The following is a 26,024-nucleotide window of genomic DNA, read 5'->3' as shown; positions in this document are numbered from 1 at the left end:
GTACCAATGTTTCATATTTCATTGTAGATATGTATTATCAATAAGCACAAACAACTGTACAAGCTGTGTTGTAACATAGATAACAGATGTTAGTCTTAAGAGACTGTTTTTTGAGTTTTGTGTTGTGAAAAAATTGTCATTTCCCTTTCCTCAATACAAAAACAAGTTTTCCATTTTTTCAGACATTGTCCAGACGAAATCTCTGACAGCCAAGCTTTAAATTCCCCAAAACTCTCAAGCCTCTTTGGAACCTTTCAGAATCCTCTGAGCCTTGATGATTTCATATTTCTCCAATTGGTGGATGAATTTCACAATTATAATTGGAAAACTAGAATCATTGAATCTACCTAGCCTGCGGTTGATCTCAATATCCTCTATACAAAATACAAAGAGGCAGATTTAGCTCTGATTGTTCGTAAATCACTTTCTTCACACAAGTCTCAACTGATTCTTTGTGAAGCGAGTCATGGAGACTGAACATCCCAATGGAATTCTTTTGACTTTTCTGCTTGAGGTCAATAAGTTGGCTTTCAAGTTCGTTTATAAGATCTTCTGAATCACTTTCTCTCTATTTCAATTAACCCCATCCTTTGGTTCATTTTCTGTATTGATCATCCATTTGGCAGGTTTTGCCAAATCATCCTTTTACTAATGGATTCCCATTTGAAGTTCCTTTTTCAGCTTCATAATGATCGGGCCCTTACCACTCCTTTGTGACAGAACTCTCCAGCTTTAGAGGTAGTTCAATCAATATGTCAGTAACAATTCTTTCTGGTTTGACCCAAGATGACAAACAATGAGTAAATAATCTCTCTCTACACACATTTTCTCCTGTCCAAGCACTAAGACACAATCAAGAGATCAAAATATTGCTGCGAGTCACCATCTGTATCGTAAGGTTATCGTCATTTCAAAAAACGCTCAGTTGATACTGTATACCACAAATCTGACAATTCTTTATTTATACAAATCCAAGATCAAGTTTTGCATTTCTGAATTTTCAAGTATTTTATGGATTTTTTTCATGGGTAATGCTTTTTCTGGTCGATGACGAAATGCCAAATCTGCTGGTAGATCTTTGTCATCTTGAGTGAAATACGCTTCGGGCAAGCAGCCAAGATACATCCCCTGTACATGAACCTCGTCATTGATTTCACACCAACATGGTGAACCAGAAGCACCATGCTGAAAATCTGTCGTGCACTTGAAAGGTATGTAACCTAATCGGTCCAGCTGAAGGAAATCCTCATGTGTTTCCTCATGTTCGCTGCTATCATATTTTCTGCGTGTCCACCAGCATTCAGAGAGCTTAAAAGATTGTGCCTCAAAAACTGGACACCATGCGGCTGTATGAACTGCCTTGAATTTATCTTTTACTTGAAATCCAGTTAGATGCCAGAACTTGTTTATGCTATCAAGGTTAAGTTTTAAAGGCTTTGGGATAAAAGAAGCTGTTGATGATTTAGGTTTCAGTTTCAATAAGATCACATCATGTTCCTGACTCAGAAATGGAATGTCCACTTGAACACATAATGTCTCTCTTTTCTCATTTAAAAAGTCAATCTTCACATTCCATTTTTTTTCCAACTCTTCTATATTTCCTACAATCTCTGCAAAATAAAGATTTAACAATTAAATGTAATTTCTGTCTTATTATATTGCATAGCATAATCATAATCAGGATCCAGATTTAATCCTTGATAAAAACACGATCATATACTGGAACATAATAATCAAAGTGCAGAGGGCACTAACAAACACTGTATATAACGGATAGAAGTAAAGCCACTAGTGGTACATCAGTATGAAATGGAAATCAGTTTTGCATAAACAGCAATTCTTGGCCTCCAAGGGTGGAAGGGGTTTGGCCTATTAGGGAAAATCTATTAATTCACTTAAAATCTATCTTGTTCTTCAGGAATTGCAGAATATTGTCCAAATTGGGACTGAAGCATGGGAAATTAGTTTTGTATGAAGAGTGAGTGTCAGCCCCCTTGGGCGGGACCCAATGGGGTAAATAGAGCAAATTCTTTAAAATCGTTCTTATTCCATATAAATCCTTGGATTTAATGCAAATTAGTTCTGAAGCATCTTTTGGTGAAGAGGAATCAGTTTTGTATAAATGGTGGTTATCTGCCCCTTGGGGCAGGAGGGGCAGGCCCAATAGGGAAAATAAGGCAAATTCTTTTAAATCATTCTTCTTATGTAGGAATGCCTGGATTCTGTCCCACTTTGGTCCAAAACATGATTGGGAGAAGGGGATCAATTTTGTATGAATAATGGGTTTTGGCCCATCAGTGGAAAAGGAGCAAATTCTATAATATCCTTCTTCTGTTGGAAGTGTTTCAAATACTTTTCCTTTGGATTAAATTAATCAATTTCAGCAAACTGAACAATGTGTCCAATCCTGACCTATAACCTTCCATCAATTCCTTAACTTTTTATCCACCCTGCTGTCTTTGCCTTTCATTGCAGATACCACCTTCCTGTCCTTATTTTTCTGTGTAAATACCCATCCTTCTGTCCTTGTCTTTCTGTGTTAATACCCACCCTCCTGTCCTTGTCTTTCTGTGTAAATACCCAGCCTCCTGTCTTTGCCATTCTGTGTAAATACCCAGCCTCCTGTCCTTGGCTGTTATTGTAAATACCCACACACCTGTCCTTGCCTTTCTAAGTAAATACCCACTCACCTGTCCTTGTCTTTCTGTGTAAATACCCACCTTCCTGTCCTTATTTTTCTGTGTAAATACCCACCCTCCTGCCTAGCCTTTCGGTGTAAATACCCAGCCTCCTGTCCGTGCCTGTTATTGTAAATACCCACCCACCTGTCCTTGCCTTTCTAAGTAAATACCCACCCACCTGTCCTTGTCTTTCTGTGTAAATACCCATCCTCCTGTCCTTGCCTTTCTGTGTAAATACCCACCCACCTGGGCTTGCCTTTTATTGTAAATACTCACCCTCCTGTCGTTGTATTTCTGTGTAAATACCCACCTTCCTGTCCTTATTTTTCTGTGTAAATACCCACCCTCCTGCCTTGCCTTTCTGTGTAAATACACACCTTCCTGTCCTTATTTTTCTCTGTAAATACCCACCCTCCTGCCTTGCCTTTCTTTGTAAATACCCACCCACCTGGCCTTGCCTTTCATTGTAAATATCCATCCTCCTGTCTTTGCTTTTCATTGTAAATACCCACTCTCCTGTCTTTGCCTTTCTGTGTAAATACCCACCCTCCTGTCCTTGCCTTTTATTGTAAATATCCATCCTCCTGTCTTGCCTTTTATTGTAAATATCCATCCTCCTGTCTTTGCTCTTCATTGCAAATACCCACCTTCCTGTCCTTATTTTTCTGTGTAAATACCCAGCCTCCTGCCTTGCCTTTCTGTGTAAATACCCACCTTCCTGTTCTTATTTTTCTGTGTAAATACCCACCCTCCTGCCTTGCCTTTCTTTGTAAATACCCATCCACCTGTCCTTGCCTGTTATTGAAAATACCCACCCACCTGTCCTTGCCTTTCTTTGTAAATACCCACCCCCCTGTCCTTGCCTTTCTAAGTAAATACCCACCCACCAGTCCTTGCCTTTCTAAGTAAATACCCACCCACCTGTCCTTGTCTTTCTGTGTAAATACCCATCCTCCTGTCCTTGCCTTTCTGTGTAAATACCCACCCACCTGGCCTTGCCTTTCATCGTAAATATCCATCCTCCTGTCTTTGCTTTTCATTGTAAATACCCACTCTCCTGTCTTTGCCTTTCTGTGTAAATACCCACCCTCCTGTCCTTGCCTTTTATTGTAAATATCCATCCTCCTGTCTTGCCTTTTATTGTAAATATCCATCCTCCTGTCTTTGCTCTTCATTGCAAATACCCACCTTCCTGTCCTTATTTTTCTGTGTAAATACCCACCCTCCTGCCTTGCCTTTCTGTGTAAATACCCACCTTCCTGTTCTTATTTTTCTGTGTAAATACCCACCCTCCTGCCTTGCCTTTCTTTGTAAATACCCACCCACCTGTCCTTGCCTGTTATTGAAAATACCCACCCACCTGTCCTTGCCTTTCTAAGTAAATACCCACCCACCTGTCCTTGTCTTTCTGTGTAAATACCCACCGTCCTGTCCTTGCCTTTCTGTGTAAATACACATCCTGCTGTTCTTGCCTTTTGATTGTAAATACTCACCCTCCTGTCCTTGTATTTCTGTGTAAATACCCACCCCATTGTCCTTGCCATTCAGTGTAAATACCCACCCTTCTGTCCTTGTCTTTCTGTGTTAATACCCATCCTCCTGTCCTTGTATTTCTGTGTAAATACCCACCCCATTGTCCTTGCCATTCTGTGTAAATACTCACCCTCCTGTCCTTGCCTTTTATTGTAAATATCCACCCTCCTGTCCTTGCCTTTTATTGTAAATACTCACTCTCCTGTCCTTTTCTTTCTGTGTAAATACCCACCCTCCTGTCTTTGCCTTTCTGTGTAAATACCCACCCTCCTGTCTTTGGCTTTCTGTGTATATACCCACCCTCCTGTCCTTGTATTTTATTGTAAATACCAGGCCTCCTGTCTTCTGTCTTTGACATTCTGTGTAAATACCCACCCTCCTGTCCTTGCCTTTTATTGTAAATACCCACCCTCCTGTCCTTGCCTTTTCTTGTAAGTACTCACTCTCCTGTCCTTGTCTTTCTGTGTAAATACCCACCCTCCTGTCTTTGCCTTTTATTGTAAATACCCACCCTCCTGTCCTTGCCTTTCTATGTAAATACACATCCTGCTGTTCTTGCCTTTTGATTGTAAATACTCACCCTCCTGTCCTTGTATTTCTGTTTAAATACCCACCCCATTGTCCTTGCCATTCAGTGTAAATACCCACCCTTCCGTCCTTGTCTTTTTGTGTTAATACCCATCCTCCTGTCCTTGTATTTCTGTGTAAATACCCACCCCATTGTCCTTGCCATTCAGTGTAAATACTCACCCTCCTGTCCTTGGCTGTTATTGTAAATACCCACACACCTGTCCTTGCCTTTCTAAGTAAATACCCACTCACCTGTCCTTGTCTTTCTGTGTAAATACCCACCTTCCTGTCCTTATTTTTCTGTGTAAATACCCACCCTCCTGCCTAGCCTTTCGGTGTAAATACCCAGCCTCCTGTCCTTGCCTGTTATTGTAAATACCCACCCACCTGTCCTTGCCTTTCTAAGTAAATACCCACCCACCTGTCCTTGTCTTTCTGTGTAAATACCCATCCTCCTGTCCTTGCCTTTCTGTGTAAATACCCACCCACCTGGCCTTGCCTTTTATTGTAAATACTCACCCTCCTGTCGTTGTATTTCTGTGTAAATACCCACCTTCCTGTCCTTATTTTTCTGTGTAAATACCCACCCTCCTGCCTTGCCTTTCTGTGTAAATACACACCTTCCTGTCCTTATTTTTCTCTGTAAATACCCACCCTCCTGCCTTGCCTTTCTTTGTAAATACCCACCCACCTGTCCTTGCCTGTTATTGTATATACCCACCCCCCTGTCCTTGCCTTTCTAAGTAAATACCCACCCACCTGTCCTTGCCTTTCTGTGTAAATACCCACCGTCCTGTCCTTGCCTTTCTGTGTAAATACCCACCCACTTGGCCTTGCCTTTCATTGTAAATACCCACCATCCTGTCCTTGTATTTCTGTGTAAATACCCACCCTCCTGTCCTTGCCTTTCTATGTAAATACACATCCTGCTGTTCTTGCCTTTTGATTGTAAATACTCACCCTCCTGTCCTTGTATTTCTGTTTAAATACCCACCCCATTGTCCTTGCCATTCAGTGTAAATACCCACCCTTCTGTCCTTGTCTTTCTGTGTTAATACCCATCCTCCTGTCCTTGTCTTTCTGTGTAAATACCCAGCCTCCTGTCTTTGCCATTCTGTGTAAATACTCACCCTCCTGTCCTTGCCTTTTATTGTAAATACCCACCCTCCTGTCCTTGCCTTTTATTGTAAATACTCACTCTCCTGTCCTTTTCTTTCTGTGTAAATACCAACCCTCCTGTATTTGCCTTTCTGTGTAAATACCCACCCTCCTGTCTTTGCCTTTCTGTGTATATACCCACCCTCCTGTCCTTGTATTTTATTGTAAATACCAGGCCTCCTGTCTTTGACATTCTGTGTAAATACCCACCCTCCTGTCCTTGCCTTTTATTGTAAATACCCACCCTCCTGTCCTTGCCTTTTCTTGTAAATACTCACTCTCCTGTCCTTGTCTTTCTGTGTAAATACCCACCCTCCTGTCTTTGCCTTTTATTGTAAATACCCACACTGCTGTCCTTGCCATTCTGTGTAAATACCCACCCTCCGTCTTTGCCTTTCTGTGTAAATACCCACTCTCCTGTTTTTGTCTTTCTGTGTAAATACCCACCCTCCTGTCCTTGCCTTTAATTGTAAATAGCTAGCCTCCTGTCTTTGCCATTCTGTGTAAATACCCACCCTCCTGTCCTTGCCTTTTATTGTAAATACCCACCCTCCTGTCCTTGCCTTTTATTGTAAATATCCATCCTCCTGTCTTTGCTTTTCATTGTAAATACTCACCCTCCTGTCCTTGCCTTTTATTGTAAATACCCACCCTCCTGTCCTTGCCTTTCTGTGTAAATACCCACCCTACTGTCCTTGCCTTTCTGTGTAAATACCCACACTCTGTCTTTGCCTTTCTGTGTAAATACCCACCCACCTGTCCTTGATTTTCTAAGTAAATACCCACCCACCTGTCCTTGCCTTTCTAAGTAAATACCCACCCACCTGTCCTTGCCTTTCTAAGTAAATACCCACCCACCTGTCCTTGTCTTTCTGTGTAAATACCCACCTTCCTGTCCTTGCCTTTCTGTGTAAATACCCACCCGCCTGGCCTTGCCTTTTTGTGTAAATACCCACCCTTTGTCTTTGCCTTTCTGTGTAAATACCCACCCACCTGTCCTTGCCTTTTATTGTAAATACCCACCCTTCTATCTTTGCCTTTCTGTGTAAATACCCAACTTTGTTAAGGAAAGGGTGTATCCTGAGGATAGTAGAACTTTGTACATACTTTGATCATTAATAATCAGTGGGTAAATGACAGTACATTTAATTACTAGATAACATATATAGCCTAGGACCCTCTTCCAAGTCTTTGATATGAAGGTGATTTTATCAAGCATTGTAAGAGTGATATTTCAAATAAATAAAATCATCATAACTTACCACTAAATAATAATTTGCCAGGTTTTGTTTGTTTGAAGACACAATCCTTATTACATATAATCTCCTCTTTAGAAAAACAAATCTTTTTTAGCAGGTCTTCTTTTTTGCCATTTTCTGTTTCACTTCGAATGATGGAATCTGCAAAAGGTAGAAAGACAAAAAATTCTTTGAAGTAGCTTATCAAAAGTGCTTGCCTTTTAAAGAAGTAAATTCTAGTATCTAACATTTTTAAACTGTTTGAAAATGACATTTAATCCATGATGTGCTATATTATGGTACATTCTCCAAATTCTGCTCGTCAATCAACAAATGCTGTTAGCAGTCTTCTAAATGTAATTGTCTCCCATTTTCTGAACCACTCAAACAAGATTGTAGTGATAACTTCAGCAGTTTGTACAACTGATGGCGTGATTAACTCTTATGCAATACAAGGCTGATTGATAAGTTTTGAGGCTTGTATTGAACAGGTTAAGTAAGGATGACCTTTTTCAGCTGTACTTTTCCCTGACTACTTAAGGCTGTGTACCCAAAGACTGGTGTCATGTGGTCAGCGTACATTGTAGAGGTAGCACTCTAAAGTAAACAAGGCATGTGACTTTTGCAAAATGGACAAAATTGCTGATTCAAATATTTGCATAAGAAAGGACTAGCGTTTAGGATATCCATACTGTTATGGTAGCAACACTAGGGAATGATGGTCCTTCTTATGCTACAGTGAAAAGGTGGGTGGCGGAATTCAAGCATGGCAGGCTGAGCCTTTGGGATGACACCCATCCCGGAAGGCCTGTCACTGTTGCGACCCCAGAAATGGTCAACAAAGTCCATGATATTGTTATGGCTAACAGGCGAGTTACAGTGAGATATATAGCCATCACATTTGGAATTTCACAGGAAATTGCCCATTTTGTTCTTACTGAAGATCTTGCAATGAGAAAGCTCTCAGCACCAAGATTTCTGACAGTTAATGAGAAGCACACCAGGCAGAATTTGTCGTCCGCTAATCTGAACCTTTTAGAGGCAGATCCTGCTAATCTGAACCTTTTAGAGGCAGATCCTGCTAATCTGAACCTTTTAGAGGCAGATCCTGCTAATCTGAACCTTTTAGAGGCAGATCCTGCTAATCTGAACCTTTTAGTGGCAGATCCTGCTAATCTGAACCTTTTAGAGGCAGATCCTGCTAATCTGAACCTTTTAGAGGCAGATCCTGCTAACTTCCTGCAGAGGTTTGTGACTATGGATGAAACACGGATCCATCATTTCACCTCAGAGGTCAAACAACAGTCTAAACAATGGAAGAATTCTGGTATACTATGGGAAATTAATTTACTACGTTCAAATGAACATGAATAAAATCATTTATTGTATAAAAACACTTATATATGGATGTGGCCTGTGATGGTTATCTACCTTTATTCAGGCAATCTTACAACAAAATTCAATCATACTGAGCAATTCATGAAAACTTCTGACGTCATTTATTCCTCCAACTTCCGGAGCTCCATAATAGTTGTGAAGATTTGGCTATCTACAGAAAAAAATTAACATAAAAAATCATAAGAAAAATAAAGTATATGCCTGAACAGGTTGACCGTCAAGTGTCGCATGACCATGTTACACTATAATCTTATTTATTACCCATATTGACACTTGTGCAATATCGAGCAATATGCCACCAGGCACTTTCCTTAATACCAACACCTGTCCGAAAGACCTTATCTACTTTGAGTATGCATGTACCAAATGAACCACATCCATTGTGTTGCATGACTATAATAAATTCATGACTTCCATTAGCTGGAAAGGTTATGCCCAGTTTTCTGGGATGCTGATGGTATTGTAGATTATCAGAGACAAACAATCAGTGGCACAGATCATGCATCACTTCTTAGGCAGCAAAGAGAAAAATATCAAACTTAAATGCTGCAGAAAACTCATTAAAAGTGTGTTGTTCCATGAGGACAATGCCCCTGTTCACAAGCCTGTCATTGCCATGGCTGCCATTAATGATTGTGGTTTTGAATTGATTCAGCAACTGCTTATTTGTCTGATTTTGCTCCTGCAGACTTTCATATATTGAAAAAGTCCATTTCCAGAACCCACTTCCGGTCAGATGATGACATCATACATACAGTGGAGGACTTTCTGAACGGTCGAGAATAGGACTTCTTTATTGTGTCATTGAGGTCCTTAAACATTACAGGCAAAAGATACTGAAGGAGATTATGTTGAAAAATAATGCAATATGTCCACCAAAGATCAAAACCTTAAATATGTGGCTCACAACTTACCAATCGGCCCTCGTAATTGAGCAGTCTGTCTAATAACATGACCTGCCGGTGGTGATAACTTGTGCAGTCTGTTGTGTAATTTGACCAGCCAGCAGTGATAACTTGTACAGTCTGTTGTGTAATTTGACCAGCCAGCCGTGATAACTTGTACAGTCTGTTGTGTAATTTGACCAGCCAGTGTAATTTGACCAGCCAGCAGTGATAACTTGTGCAGTCTGTTGTTTAATTTGACCAGCCAGTAGTGACTACTTGTGTACTCTGTTGTGTAATTTGACCAGCCAGCAGTGATAACTTGTGCAGTCTGTTGTGTAATTTGACCAGCCAGCAGTGATAACTTGTGCAGTCTGTTGTGTAATTTGACCAGCCAGTAGTGACAACTTGTACAGTCTGTTGTGTAATTTGACCAGCCAGCAGTGATAACTTGTGCAGTCTGTTGTGTAATTTGACCAGCCAGCAGTGATAACTTGTGCAGTCTGTTGTGTAATTTGACCAGCCAGCAGTGATAACTTGTGAGTCTGTTGTGTAATTTGACCAACTTGTGCAGTCTGTTGTGTAATGATAACTTGTGACCAGCCAGCAGTGATAACTTGTGCAGTCTGTTGTGTAATTTGACCAGCCAGCAGTGATAACTTGTGCAGTGTGTAATTTGACCAGCCAGCCAGTGATAACTTGTGCAGTCTGTTGTGTCATTTGACCAGCCAGTAGTGATAACTTGTGCAGTCTGTTGTGTAATTTGACCCTCCAGCAGTGACAACTTGTGCAGTCTGTTGTGTAATTTGACCAGCCAGCAGTGATAACTTGTGCAGTCTGTTGTGTAATTTGACCAGCCAGCAGTGATAACTTGTGCAGTCTGTTGTGTAATTTGACCAGCCAGTAGTGACAACTTGTAGTCTGTTGTGTAATTTGACCAGCCAGCAGTGATAACTTGTACAGTCTGTTGTGTAATTTGACCAGCCAGCAGTGATAACTTGTGCAGTCTGTTGTGTAATTTGACCAGCCAGCAGTGATAACTTGTGCAGTCTGTTGTGTAATTTGACCAGCCAGCAGTGATAACTTGTGCAGTCTGTTGTGTAATTTGACCAGCCAGCCGTGATAACTTGTACAGTCTGTTGTGTAATTTGACCAGCCAGTAGTGATAACTTGTGCAGGCTGTTGTGTAATTTGACCAGCCAGTAGTGATAACTTGTGCAGTCTGTTGTTTAATTTGACCAACCAGCAGTGATAACTTGTGCAGTCTGTTGTGTAATTTAACCAGCCAACAGTGATAACTTGTGCAGTCTGTTGTGTAATTTGACCAGCCAGCAGTGACAACTTGTACAGTCTGTTGTGTAATTTGACCAGCCAGCAGTGATAACTTGTGCAGTCTGTTGTGTAATTTGACCAGCCAGCAGTGATAACTTGTGCAGTCTGTTGTGTAATTTGACCAGCCAGCAGTGAATTTGAACTTGTGCAGTCTGTTGTGTAATTTGACCAGCCAGCAGTGATAACTTGTGTCTGTTGTGTAATTTGACCAGCCAGCAGTGATAACTTGTGCAGTCTGTTGTGTAATTTGACCAGCCAGCAGTGATAACTTGTGCAGTCTGTTGTGTAATTTGACCAGCCAGCAGTGATAACTTGTGCAGTCTGTTGTGTAATTTGACCAGCCAGCAGTGATAACTTGTGCAGTCTGTTGTGTAATTTGACCAGCCAGCAGTGATAACTTGTGCAGTCTGTTGTGTAATTTGACCAGCCAGCCAGTGATAACTTGTGCAGTCTGTGTGTAATTTGACAGCCAGCAGTCTGTTGTGTAATTTGACCAGCCAGCAGTGATAACTTGTGCAGTCTGTTGTGTAATTTGACCAGTCAGCAGTGATAACTTGTGCAGTCTGTTGTGTAATTTGAACAGCCAGTAGTGACAACTTGTACAGTCTGTTGTGTAATTTGACCAGCCAGCAGTGATAACTTGAGCAATGGTTAGAGATAATGTCAGCAGTCTGCAGTGCTAGCTTTAGCAGTCTGCAGTGCTAGCTTTAGCAGTCTGCAGTGCTAGCTTTAGCAGTCTGCAGTGCTAGCTTTAGCAGTCTGCAGTAATAACTTGTTTAGTAAGCAGTGATAGCTTGAGCAAATCAGAGTAATAAATTAACATGTCTGAAGTGATAACTTGTCTTCTCTGTGATGATTGACTTGAAAAGGCTGTAGTGATGACTTGAGCAAATTGTAGTAACAACTTGTGGTGTCTGTAATAATAATTTGAGGTGTCTGCATTGATAACTTAAGCAGTCCGTGATAATAACTTGACCAGTCTGTGGTGATAACTTGACCAGTCTGTGGTAATAACCCGACCAGCTTGCAGTGACAACTTGACCAGTCTGCAGTGATCACTGCAGCTGTCTATGATTTTATTTTCACTGTTACTTACCAATTAGAACAGCTATGGTATGATAAGCTGTAAAGACATATCGATGGTCTTTATCATCATCTTTCCCAATGCAAAATGCTGTTCCAAAACATGGTTGATGTAATTCTGATACTTTCACTGTTAATTTGCCAACAGAGTGCACCACAGTCTTCATTTTTTCATAAGAGATTAAACCAGGAGGCCCATCTCGTCTCTCTGAAAATCAAATGTCAACAATAAATTCCATGATCTACACTGATAACAGTCAGTATTTCTCATGTTGTAAGTAGTACATGAATATTTGCCAGACTGTTGCACTGCATTACAAGCTTTCATGTGACCAAGACTTTTGCTTTACATCTTGATTTCAAAATAATGTTTTAATACTGTAACCTTTACTTTCTACAGCTGTACATATCTGCAAAACAGCACACTCCCAATCTGCTAATACATTTCACTCTGATGTACTTCACAAAACCTGAACATAGTTATTGAAAACTATTTAAAGTTTACAACCTTCAGACACACACAAGATTTCCTTTCTGTGGTATTATCATATTTCAGTCGTTGTCTTATAACATTTGCGAATTTTGTCAAAACTGATCCATACACTGATTGAAGTTGAAAGCACCCACCCTAAACATGAGGCCCAAAGGGCCTGTAGCATCTATCTTTATTCAAGGTAATCAGCCTATTTCCCCTATTTGACCCATGATCTCTGCCCCTAGGGGATTTCACCCTCGATTTATACAAGTCGAATCCCCTTGACCCAATTATGCTTCAGACCAAATTTTGTCAAATTCCTTTCATTCCCGAAGAGGAAGGAGGATTTTAAGGATTTACCATTATTTTGTCTTCTATTTCATATGCCTTTGCTGCTTAGACCAGCCATATATACAAAATTGATTCCCCTTTATTAAAAAGTACGGTCAACAGACAGAAGATAACAATAAACTTTCTTAAGTTATGCCCCCCCACCCCATGCCCCCATGCCCTCTCTGAACAAAATCCTGTCATTCCTATGGAAGGAGAATGGTGTATGTTATATTCATCTGTTTGGCACTACCCTTGGGTGACTAGATCCAATTCATCTAATTCAGTCTGCTTCACCCAAAGATGCATCTGACCAAATCTGGTCAAAATATCTTCATCCAACAGAAAAAGAAGGATTCTAAAACTGTCTTTAAATTTCCCTAACATGGCCCCACCCTGCTACCCTCATATGTGTGTGTGTGTGTGTGTGTGTGTGGGTGTGTGTGTGTGTGTGTGTGTGTGTGTGTGTGTGTGTGTGTGCGTGCGTGCGTGCGTGCGTGTGCGTGTGCGCGCGCGCGTGCGTGCGTGCGTGCGTGCGTGTGTGTGTGTGTGTGTGTGTGTGTGCATGTGTGTGTGTGAGTGCCTGTGTGCCTGAGACAAAAAAGGATGAAATGTTATCTATGACTGGTAGTGATTTTTAGAAAAATGTCAAATACACTCAATAGACAGCAGATGAACACTGCAACATAACATAAGCTCACTGGTCCATATATGCACATCATTAAATTGGCCATGAAGTGTCTTCTTAAGAATTGTCATTTTGTACATGTACTGAATTTGATTGGTATCTGTTGCTTTTAAGGGCTGTTACAGAATTTGGAAACCAGAGAAGAAAAGATACAGAGTACACATATTCCTGTTTTTCTCTAAAAAGTGAGGGATAATGATAATTAAAAAAGTGGGGGATAATGATAATTAAAAAAGTGGGGGATAATGATAGTTAAAAAAGTGGAGGATATGATAATTAAAAAAGTGGGGGATAATGATAATTAAAAAAGTGGGGGATAATGATAATTAAAAAAGTGGGGGATAATGATAGTTAAAAAAGTGGAGGATATGATAATTAAAAAAGTGGGGGATAATGATAATTAAAAGTGGGGGATAATGATAATTAAAAAAGTGGGGGATAATGATAATTAAAAAAGTGGAGGGATAATTAAAAAAGTGGGGGATAATGATAATTAAAAAAGTGGGGGATAATGATAATTAAAAAGTGGGGGATAATGATAATTAAAAAAGTGGGGGATAATGATAATTAAAAAGTGGGCGATAATGATAATTAAAAAAGTGGGGGATAATGATAATTAAAAAAGTGGGGGATAATGATAGTTAAAAAAGTGAGGGATAATGATAATTAAAAAAGTGGAGGATATGATAATTAAAAAAGTGGTGGATAATGATAATTAAAAAAGTGGGGGATAATGATAATTAAAAAAGTGGTGGATAATGATAATTAAAAAAGTGGGGGATAATGATAATTAAAAAAGTGGTGGATAATGATAATTAAAAAAGTGGGGGATAATGATAATTAAAAAAGTGGTGGATAATGATAATTACAAAAGTGGTGGATAATGATAATTAAAAAAGTGGGGGATAATGATAATTAAAAAAGTGGGGGATAATGATAATTAAAAAAGTGGGCGATAATGATAATTAAAAAAGTGGGGGATAATGATAATTAAAAAAGTGGTGGATAATGATAATTACAAAAGTGGTGGATAATGATAATTAAAAAAGTGGGGGATAATGATAATTAAAAAAGTGGGGGATAATGATAATTAAAAAAGTGGGCGATAATGATAATTAAAAAAGTGGGGGATAATGATAATTAAAAAAGTGGGGGATAATGATAATTGGGGGATAATGATAATTAAAAAAGTGGTGGATAATGATAATTAAAAAAGTGGGGGATAATGATAATTAAAAAAGTGGGGGATAATGATAATTTAAAAACTGGAGGATAATGATGATTAAAAAAGTGGGGGATAATGATAATTAAAAAAGTGGAGGATAATGATAATTAAAAAAGTGGGGGATAATGATAATTAAAAAAGTGGGGGATAATGATAATTAAAAAAGTGGAGGATAATGATAATTAAAAAAGTGGGGCATAATGATAATTAAGAGTGAAATAACACTTACTGATTCCAGTTTCTAAAGGCAAGCCATCTGTAATTAAAATAAAACAAGTTATTAATAGATTAAAATCAAGTTACTATGGCTGTTACTTACAAAAGGGTAAGGAGGGGGGTGTGGGGTGGGGGGTGGGAGGTGGGGGGGTGGGGGGGGGGGGGGGGGGAATGGGGGGGGGGGGGGCGTTGTAAGGAGAAGGAAGTAGGAAGAAGACATATCAAATCATCTTCAAAGACCTTTTATATGTAGTATATGTACACATATCCTTGGAATTACCTGATTGACACCAGAGGTGACAGCTGTTTACTCCTTACAATGTTCATCATCTAATTAAAAATGTCAAATTTTTAAAAATGATAAAACAGGTATCTATACTTGAAATATCAGAGGGATCTTAACATCTACCATTTAACGATCTTTAATTTTTCTTTATCAGTTGATTCTATCCTTTTTCCCCTTCTTTCATCTTATTCATGTGTATGCTATTAACTATGAAATTTAAGAATATCTCCCAGGAAACATCACAGTAATTCTTTAACTGTCAAATCCAAGATGGTCGCTTGTTATTCATTTTGTTTTTCTGATCAGTTTCAAAATGTACAATGCACAACTATGGTAGATACTATGAATTTAGAAAAATCAAGAAAAATCAATTACAAAATCCAAGAGACTGTCCATCAGCCCTGAAATTGCTTATGCAATACAAGAGACAAAACCTACCTGTGAAATTGCCAATTTTGTTTTCTGATCACTCTCAAAATTGAAAGGACATTAATAAGGACCATGAGGAACCAAGCATACGAATTTGGAGGAAGATTCACCTAGCATTTCTCAAAAACTTTCATTGTCAAAATTTAAGACTGCCATCAGTTACCCAATATGTATTTTTCTGATCAGTTCCAAATTTGAAAGGACATTATTAGGGATCAAGAGTGATCTTCACATGAAGATTAAGAAATATCTGTCCAGATTTTCTCAAGAAATAGCGATAATAATATCTTCAAGTCAAAATCCTACAGGTCACCTGCCAGCCATTTCATCAACAAATAGCCAAAACAAGAATAATTAAAGGGTTAACAGTGGTTATTGATGGACAGCATCCATCTTGAAAATCTTATCATGATCAAACTGATCAAATGAATTTGGTCTCATTTGATCATATCTCTAAAATATCAAGAAAGTCCCTTAAAAAGTGCTTAAAATACAGAGGTAAACAAATTCAAGTATTAAAACTCAATTGTCCAACTAGAGTGATATTAAACACATCCCAAAATTCAAAAGTCTAAATCCTTGATTGTCATCTTCTTTTCCAAATCTGTATAAAAATTTTCATATTAAGGACAAATTTCAATGTTTTTGAATCAACTGATAAGGACAAAAAACACTAAAATATCAAAATCCATGTTGGCCTTCTGGCAGCCACCTTGTTGATATGATCAGTCCTAGAACTGAACATGCATTTTGGAACACAGCAATAACCAGGGAACAGAAGAACATAGACACACAATTAGCATTAACGGACAGCTTGTCTACTACACGCACTAACTGGACACACAATTAGCATTAACGGACAGCTTGTCTACTACACGCACTAACTGGACACACAATTAGCATTAACGGACAGCTTGTCTACTACACGCACTAACTGGACACACAATTAGCATTAACGGACACCTTGTCTACTACACGCACTAACTGGACACACAATTAGCATTAACGGACAGCTTGTCTGCTACACGCACTAACTGGACACACAATTAGCATTAACGGACAGCTTGTCTACTACACGCACTAACTGGACACACAATTAGCATTAACGGACAGCTTGTCTACTACACGCACTAACTGGACACACAATTAGCATTAACGGACAGCTTGTCTACTACACGCACTAACTGGACACACAATTAGCATTAACGGACAGCTTGTCTGCTACACGCTCTAACTGGACACACAATTAGCATTAACGGACAGCTTGTCTGCTGCACGCACTAACTGGACACACAATTAGCATTAACGGACAGCTTGTCTGCTACACGCACTAACTGGACACACAATTAGCATTAACGGACAGCTTGTCTACTACACGCACTAACTGGACACACAATTAGCATTAACGGACAGCTTGTCTACTACACGCACTAACTGGACACACAATTAGCATTAACGGACAGCTTGTCTACTACACGCACTAACTGGACACACAATTAGCATTAACGGACAGCTTGTCTACTACACGCACTAACTGGACACACAATTAGCATTAACGGACAGCTTGTCTACTACACGCACTAACTGGACACACAATTAGCATTAACGGACAGCTTGTCTACTACACGCACTAACTGGACACACAATTAGCATTAACGGACAGCTTGTCTACTACACGCACTAACTGGACACACAATTAGCATTAACGGACAGCTTGTCTACTACACGCTCTAACTGGACACACAATTAGCATTAACGGACAGCTCGTCTGCTACACGCACTAACTGGACACACAATTAGCATTAACGGACAGCTTGTCTACTACACGCACTAACTGGACACACAATTAGCATTAACGGACAGCTTGTCTACTACACGCACTAACTAGACACACAATTAGCATTAACGGACAGCTTGTCTACTACACGCACTAACAGCTGAAGGAGGAAGAACAATCAGATACATGAACCATGTCATGTCAGAGCATACCATATGTATTTACAGCCTTAGTTATTGGAAATCAGAAGCAAAAATACCAAACTGAAAAACATCTAAGCACAACACAACAATTTTATTTCACAGACTTTCTTGAAAAAAGATAGATATATGTAAAAGAATGTATGTACAAAACTGTTATATATACCTGAATTATCAAGACCTTTCTTGAGTTTCTCCATTTCAGTCTTCCAGATGTCAGAACTTTCCAGACCATTTTTGTTGTTAAACATCAGATTGATCCTTGGGAGGTAGTCAAGGACGTCGTTGATTTGGTTACTTCCTTCAAGCACCACTGGGATCCATGCCGCCTGTGCTCTGTCGTTTGCGACTGGCAGAACCAACGTGTCAAATTCTTCACGATTGTTCACATATGAATCAGAAAACAAAGATATTATCTTATTTGACATTTTATCATCCACGGCTGCCTTCTTAGCATCTCCTAAGGACAGAAACTTCCTCCTGTATGTAAACAAGTAGCCATTTTCTTTCAACCATTCCATGATTTTTTTTGCCATTTTATCATCAGATTCATGGTAGGAAAGGAAAGCATGGAATCGAACAACTATAGCCAGCTGCAGATCATCAAACCAAGATGATCCCTCTCCACTGAAAGCATCTACATCAGCAGAGTAGTCACTGTGAACACGTAACTTCATTGTCTCACATTCTGGCACTTGTAGATGTAGAAGTTTTTGCAGTGATTTTGTTTTAGTCTCCTCTCTTGTTTTTGTGAATTTATCATAACGGGACTTACAACAAGCACATTTTCTATACTCTTCTGTTAACACCTCCACCCATGCATCAGACTCTTTAAGAATTTTCAGAAAGTTTGATTTGTCATCACATGACACTTCTTGTATGTCGAAACCAAGTTTTCTCAATTCACAAACAATGTGCTTATTCACTGTTTCCTTAACTGTTTCGTGATACGAAATGCAGGCATGATATTTCTGGTTTGGAGTGATTAGCTTGAACTTTGCTTTGGGTCGAGTTGCCATTCTGCAAATATAATAAAAAACTAATTTGTTAATGTCTCAAATATTACACATTTACATGTACAATAATGAACAGTTCCGCATCCAAGACAATGTCAAAGGGATGGAGTTGGATCAGAGAAACTATGTGTATATCATTAGTGATTGTTAAGTTTTTCATGCCTAAGTCAGCTTTCTCCAACCAGAGATACACCATTCTTTATTCCTCTTACCTAAATGTAATTTAAACTGCTTTGGTGTAATATCTTATGTAAGAACTGAACCTGGGAGGCAGAGATTAATTTCAGCAGTTAAGTTATGACTATCATTGATTGATGGAAAGAAACATATACCTGTCTGCTGAAAGGCTGCAACAGTGGGCATAAATAGATTAAAAGACAAGAAAATGTAATGAATTACAGTACCCCATCAAGCATGTAATTATATGCAAAACATTTTTCCTGAAATGTATAGGCCAAAGGTCAAAAATGTAAGTCATATTGACCTACTTTTAACACAACGCACACAGTCTCGCCAATTGGGGACCCATAATCCAAGTATGAAGTTCCAGTGACAAGTAAGTGTTGTTTAAAAAGGCTTTATGTGTTTCAATTCCAAAAGGTCCTGCATTTGAAAAAACAATTTACTATTCAAAGCAGTAACTAGCATTCAAATGCAGGTTTTAGTAGCCATATGTGGATTTTGTCCAAATAGACCATGTCTCTAAAACAATGATGAAATGTCAATATTAACACTTGTTAAGCTGTTATTGATATTAATATTTTGACTGACTATGCTCATTTTAATCAGCAACAAGATTGTGACATTATCCTTGTGTCCCACAATTAAAAAGACACAAAATCACCTTATATTTATGTTGATACCATAGTAACAGGTATAGAACTGTTACTGATATTTTCATGTAGATCATTTTTTACTGTTGTATGGTTTGGCATCAATTGTAAATAAAATGACTACATAATCAATAACCTTGGTTATATAATTTATCATGGGATACATACATGAATACGATATTTACTTTAAAAACCAATGATAAATGCTATTTTTGACAGACAACATAATGAGAAACTTATTTAAAATATAAGATAATTAATTAGAAACTTATATTTCAAGTAAGTTTTAATGATATTATGTTTCAAATAATATCATTAGAAACTAATTTGAAATATAAAATTATATCATATAATGATAATAACAAGAGTACTGCCATGGTACATAATGCTCCCATCATCATTCCAAGATGGTTTTGTACTTAAAGTTTAATCATTTTCCGTTATATAATATATACAATATAAACTAACCATTTTTTTACCTATGCTGTACCGCAAATTTAAAAAGTAGGTCAACCTGACTTGCTAAAATTAGGAAACAAAATGCTACTTCCATTTGTTCTTGAAAACTTCCCCATAGCAAAAGGCACCACTAAGTCTAGCTTTATAGCTGTGCAAAGTATGGATGGATGAAGTCAAATTCATTACTCCCCGCAGATGCATTTTGCGGAGGATAAAAATGTAAATGACTTGCCTATGAAATTGCTTCTGGATCAATAGCTAATAGAATTAAGATAGTCTTAGAAAACATTTTGAATTCTGATCAGACAGGTTTTATATTGGGGGAAAATACTAGACTAATATATGATATTATGCAATACACGGAAGAAAATGATATACCAGGAATGTTATTAACAATTGATTTTGAAAAGACTTTTGACTCTGTCTCCTGGAAATTTATTGATGAAACCTTAAGATATTTTAAGTTTGGGATTGGGTTAAGAAATTGGATAACTATATTACACTGTAATGCTTGTTCTGCTATTAATCAGGGGGGTAATTTATCATCTATTTTTAACATTATGTGTGGCTGTCCCCAAGGTGATCTAATTGCTCCTTATATATTTATAATTTGTGCTGAGATATTGGCTACTCACATTAGAAATAATAATAATACTGTTGGTATAAATGTAGATAATTGTCAAATTCTTAACTCACAGTATGCAGATGATACCTCATTGATACTTGACAGATCAGAAAAGTCTTTGAAGGCAGCAGTTGAAGAATTAAATATCTATGCAAAAATTTCTGGACTAAAAGTTAATATAGGTAAAACTCAAGTTATTTGGATAGGTAGTAAAAAGTTTAGTAATGATGTACTTCTTCCTAATTTAAATCTAAGATGGGGGGTTGATGAATTTACACTTCTTGGTATAGATTTCATGTTGATCTCCATAGAATTCCAAAAACAAATTATGATAAAAAATTAATTAAACTCAAAAGTTTGATAAAGGGATGGAGTAAAAGGAGACCTACTCCTATTGGTAAGATTAATATAATAAAATCTTTATTAATTTCTCAGTTGAACCATCCCTTTATTTCATTACCAAATCCTGATGAGTGTTTTATCAAGCAGCTTAATACTGTCCTCTATAATTTCTTATGGAACAGTAATACCAATAAAATTATGCGAGATGTAATTACTCAGAATTATATTGATGGGTCTTAAAATGGTAAATCTTGTCTCTTTTATTGATTCCTTAAAAATCAGCTGGATAAGAAGGATCTTTCGGTCGGATGCTAAATGGCTTAGGATTTTAAAAACCCAAGTAAATTTTCTTTTGTTGGCAAATTGTGGAAGTGAGTATATCAATGTTATTCAAAATAATTGTAAAACTGCTTTCTGGAATGATGTTTTTAAAGCTTGGTACAAACTTAGAATCAAAGAGGACTTGGTTAAAAAAGATAACTATTCTATACTTAAAACTCCTTTATGGTATAATAAAAATATTACTTTTGGAAAAAAACAGTTTTCTACCATAACTGGTTCAGCAAGGCAATAGTTTTTGTACAGGATCTGATTAAAAATGCCTCAACTTGTTATTTTTTCTCCTATAATGAGTTTTGTAACATTCATGGTACAATATGTACCTATCTTCAGTTTCATGGACTTACATCAAGTATTGAAAAATATCTCAAAAACTTGACTAAACCAATTAAGTTAATAGAACTACCAATTATACCCTTAAGTCTTGAAATCATTTTAAAAGAGAATCGTGGATCACAGGACTTCTACAAATCTCTTATTCAAAACTAAACAATAATAACTGGACAAAATAAATGGGGAACAATGTTTAATTATGATCAAAGCACTTGGAAAGATATATATACCTCTCAAGGTAACAAACAACACTAAGCTGCAGTGGCTACAATTTAGAATTTCCCATTATATCTTAACAACTAATACATATCTTTATAAGATTGATCTTTCAAATAACCCACCTTGCACTCCATGCTCTTTAGAAAGGGAGACAATCACTTATCTTTTATGGGAGTGTACTGAAGTACAAAACTTTTTATCAAATTATTGAATCCCTCCTTAATATCCTTTTCATTACTTTTCAATAAATAAAGAAACCATGCTTTTTGGGTGTATTAATCAAACAGGGATATATAACAGGATTGATAATGAAATTATTCTCTATATTAAATATTACATTTACAAAACTAGATGCTTGCATAGCTCATTAAATGTTATGTCTCTTACTAATTCTATTAAAGACTATTATTTGGTCCAGAAATACATTGCTTATGGAAAAGGGGGAAAATATTTAAACAAATTTACAGCTGAGTGGCAAAAGTGGTTAAAACTAGTGGAACTTGCCTAAGCCCTGACAGTTCTCATCATGATTTAATCATCTCTTAAAGTAACTTGTTGCTTCACCTTTATTCTATAAACATGTCATGCTTGCTAACTTTTGTCCTTCCCATCTATCTTCTCTCAGTTTTTTTTCGATATGGAAATAACCTTTGGTTATATCATACCAACAACATAAGCAGTCACATACTTGGAAGGTCTGCTGCCTTTCCCTTATTTTTCTTTCTTTCCGTCTATTTCAATTTCTTTTTCCTTTTTATTCCTTTCTCTTTCTTTTCTTTATACTGCTAGATCTTCATCCTCCTATCTTTAAAAAAAAAAAAAAAAACAATGTTTATACATTTGGGAGTGAATATGAAATTATGGTGTATGGATGGAAATTTGCAAGTAATGTACTGTATGATGTTTTGATAATATTATGGTTTTTGTATTGTTCAAACTCTCTCTTGGAAAATAAAAATTTTAAAAAAAAATGTAAATGTCAATAACAGCATATTTAATGTGAATATCGACATGAATCATCATTTTAATGACAGAAATTTTTGGTCTAATGTCTGGTAATGAAGCAAGCTAATGGAAGACAGGGCTAATATCGAGGACCCTTACACAAAATCTGAAATTGACAAGCTGGAGAAAATTCAAAGACAGGAAGCCAGGTTTATAATCAGAAAATATTCCATCTGATAAAAATGATGTAAATGTATGAGGGAAATGCTACAGGCACCGGAAATACATTTGTACCAACATTCTAATCCAGCACAATGCCTCATATCTATGTACAAAGTGGTTGAGGGGTGGTACCAGCCATAACCCTATCTGCCTTTTCACAAAAATCTAGACCAAAAAGAGCCATCCAGACATCAAGGAATTTGGTTAATTATATAACTAAAAATATTGTAGACACATATGCCACAAATAATAGCCAACCATATCAAGTTAAGATCACCACCAGCCCACAGCGACTGGACTTTTTACTCATATACACTCAAATACATCAAAATATATTCAAATACACCTAGAATCAATTAGGTCGAATTATTACAGTATTAGACTACCAGTAGGATACCTAAATGTTTACCATGTATGTGAAAATGTTAATTTTCTTTCAAGGGGCCTAAGGAGAGTATCTCTATATTGTGCCATATTGTTTACTTATATTGGCTGTAATGTAATGTAATTAGGTGTAATTTTATGTGTTATGCTGCTTTGTCATTAGGGTGAAAATGCAAAATACACTAAATTCAAGTTTTTTTTTTAATCTAAAAAAGTCCCAAAGCAAATTTCAATTTACAGCATGCATGCAAGTGAGCACCTTTGATATTTTGATGGTATGTTTAAATATCAATGCATTGTATAATATCAAATGAATTTTTTTCAACGTAATCCTCAAAGGTCAAAACAACATTGTCATCCCATTAAGAGTACTTTTTTCAAGTTATGAAAACAAAATTTTTCTGGTATTTTACTGCAGTTACTTGTTTCTCAACATGATTATAAACTGCTGATTTTGAAATGAATGCACTATGCCATTAAGATTTTGTAGTATCCTCCAAAAAAAAAAAAAAGAAAAATTTAATCACCAATATAAACATGCACAAATGATTAAAATTCATCAGACCTGTTAAGTGGGCTGACACATCCATACTATCAATTACAATGTAACTATATTTCAGGTCTAATTGCAATCTTGAACTGCATTAAGTTCACGACAAGAGACCAAGAAGAATCTACACATGAAATGTGAGAAAGATCTATGCAGTAGGTATAAACAAATGGTGATAACAAACTTTTAGAGTAAAAATCTAAAATGGCCACCATTTTATTTTTTGGTCAGCCCCAAAATCAAACAGGCACAACTAGGGATCAAGGGAAACTACACGTGAAATTTGGGAAAGATATATGTACAAAAAAGTGCCCATAATAGCGGGGTGGTCGTAATTTTGAGGTGGTCACTGTAATAGTTCTCAAGAAATAACGATAACAAACTTTCAAAGTCAAAATCCAAGATGGCCACCTGTCGGCCATTTTATTTTTCTAATCACACATAAAATCAATGGGACACAACCAGGGATCAAGGAGAATTTACATAAGAAATTTGAGAAAGATCTATGCCTTTGTTTTGCTGATCAGACCATAAACTAAACCAACACAACATGTGAAACCAAGAGGGAACCTACATATGAAATTTGAGAGAGATCCATTTAGTATTTCTCAAGAAATAGCAATAACAAACTTCAATGAAAAACTTCAAGATTGAGACAGGCTGTTACTATTCTAACCAGTGCTTCAATGGCATCAATAGATAGCTGAAGGCACGTAGTGTTTAGAAAAACAGACATTGCTTGAATAGTCCCTGACATGACTCCACTATCAATCTGGATTTAGTTATGGATCCATCAAGGTTAGCTTGTAGGTCATCATGTTGTGCTCCAGAATATTTTCTGTTGTGGTAATACCAGAATGAAACAAAGATCTTGGAGGTGACCGAATACTAGTATTGTATCAGGTTTGTAGGAGTTTGTTTACAATTAAGTTGAATGTCTATGTCTACAATTATGTTTTTAATTTGCAAATGCATACTTTATGTGTATGTAAGGTGTAGTGCTAATGTTTGTGTGTGGTTACAAAAATAGATACATACATGTGTGTAAGTTATGTAATACAAAAGTAAACACTTTAGATTGACATATTCTACTGATTATATGCGTAAGGTATTATATCCTAATTAGTTATAGGACCTTATCAATCTGTTGTAACTTTATTCAGTCCTCTTAAGAACTTCAAAAGGAAAAAGCCAACGTCAGGTCTGGATACGTGGTTGTTTAGTGGGGTACTTCACTGTGAGTATGGATACCAAATGGTATGCAGGGCGATTAAACAAAAACTAAATGGTATGTGCAAAATGGATATTAATCACAACATACTCAGGCATTAAGAGGGTGTTTCCTTTATATGTCTACTAGTTTCACCTCTGAAGTTGAGGCTTCATCAGGTCCTTTTGAAGTTCTTCAGATCCCGATGAAGCCTCAACTTCAGCGGCAAAACTAGTAGACATAATAAAGGAAACACCCTCTTATTGGTAATGCGTGAGTATGTTGTGTTTAATATCTGTTTTGCACATACTATTTATTCAGTCCTGTGATTCCAATGCATTGCCATTGTTTTTCTGAGAACTATGGAAGCTCATACTGCTCAGCGGAATCTTCATACAGGTATTCAACAGTTTATGGAGTTATGGAAACCTGTGTGCTACAGAACCATTATACCACTGTATCTTGTATCCCCTACATCATGTATGGAAGCAGAAAGTATTCATCATATCATGATTCTGACATATTCACCTGTTGCTATAACATTCTGATACTGGAGAGCAGATCAGCTATCTAGTAAACAACTATCATTGTTTGTTGAGGTAGAGAAACTATTATTTTCTTTGTGATGATATCCAGTTGTGGGGCCAGAGATTGAAAGCTACAGACTGTGATTCCAGATTTGTTATCTAGGGTAGAGTATAATATTGGGTCAATACATAAATATTGTGTAAATATTATATGCCATTATACTTGGAATTAGAGTGTGAAAGTGTGGTGTGTGTCTATTGAGTTTGTTTAAACTTAATGTAAGAAAATAAGTGTAAATAGTTTTATTCTGCTGTTAAACTTTTTCTAGAGTTGAAGACAATAGCAATCAGTTTCATTAACAGCATGGACATTCCACCATTTTTCAGAAAAAGAAAATAAAAGCCTGCTTACTTTTGCTTTGACATATATATATATATAATCATTTTTATTTCATACTTTTAAATATCATTAGATGATCTTTATTGGTTCTATGCAAGACTGATCTTTTTTCTACTT

General features: G+C 37.1%; 1 protein-coding gene across 1 annotated transcript; it reads right to left on the bottom strand.

Annotated features, from left to right (window-relative positions):
* Positions 1–957: 957 nt before the first annotated feature.
* On the bottom strand, positions 958–18,522 carry LOC132562852 (uncharacterized). The gene is made up of 5 exons (XM_060227627.1): positions 17,670–18,522; positions 14,825–14,851; positions 11,891–12,085; positions 7,205–7,342; positions 958–1,610 (listed from the first exon to the last, which is right to left on the bottom strand). Exons 1-5 carry the CDS (start codon positions 18,520–18,522, stop codon positions 958–960), a joined length of 1,866 nt encoding a protein of 621 aa, XP_060083610.1.
* Between the last annotated feature and the right edge of the window lie 7,502 nt (positions 18,523–26,024).

This window comes from Ylistrum balloti, unplaced genomic scaffold (genome assembly GCF_031769215.1).
Source record: "Ylistrum balloti isolate Yb309-2 unplaced genomic scaffold, AGI_CSIRO_Ybal_v1 Utg371536, whole genome shotgun sequence".
NCBI lineage: Eukaryota > Metazoa > Mollusca > Bivalvia > Pectinida > Pectinidae > Ylistrum > Ylistrum balloti.
The sequence above is the reverse complement of the archived record's forward strand: the minus strand, read 5'-3'. Positions and strand labels throughout refer to the sequence as shown.

Bases quoted from the DNA above. Each gene is read 5' to 3' on its own strand.
- LOC132562852 (XM_060227627.1), bottom strand. From the start codon at position 18,522: ATGGCAACTCGACCCAAAGCAAAGTTCAAGCTAATCACTCCAAACCAG. The intron at 14,852-17,669 runs GTATATATAACA...TTTTAATTACAG, and splicing joins GAAAGGTCTTGATAATTCAG to ATGGCTTGCCTTTAGAAACT. The intron at 12,086-14,824 runs GTAAGTGTTATT...TTTGATTTTCAG, and splicing joins GCCTTTAGAAACTGGAATCA to AGAGACGAGATGGGCCTCCT.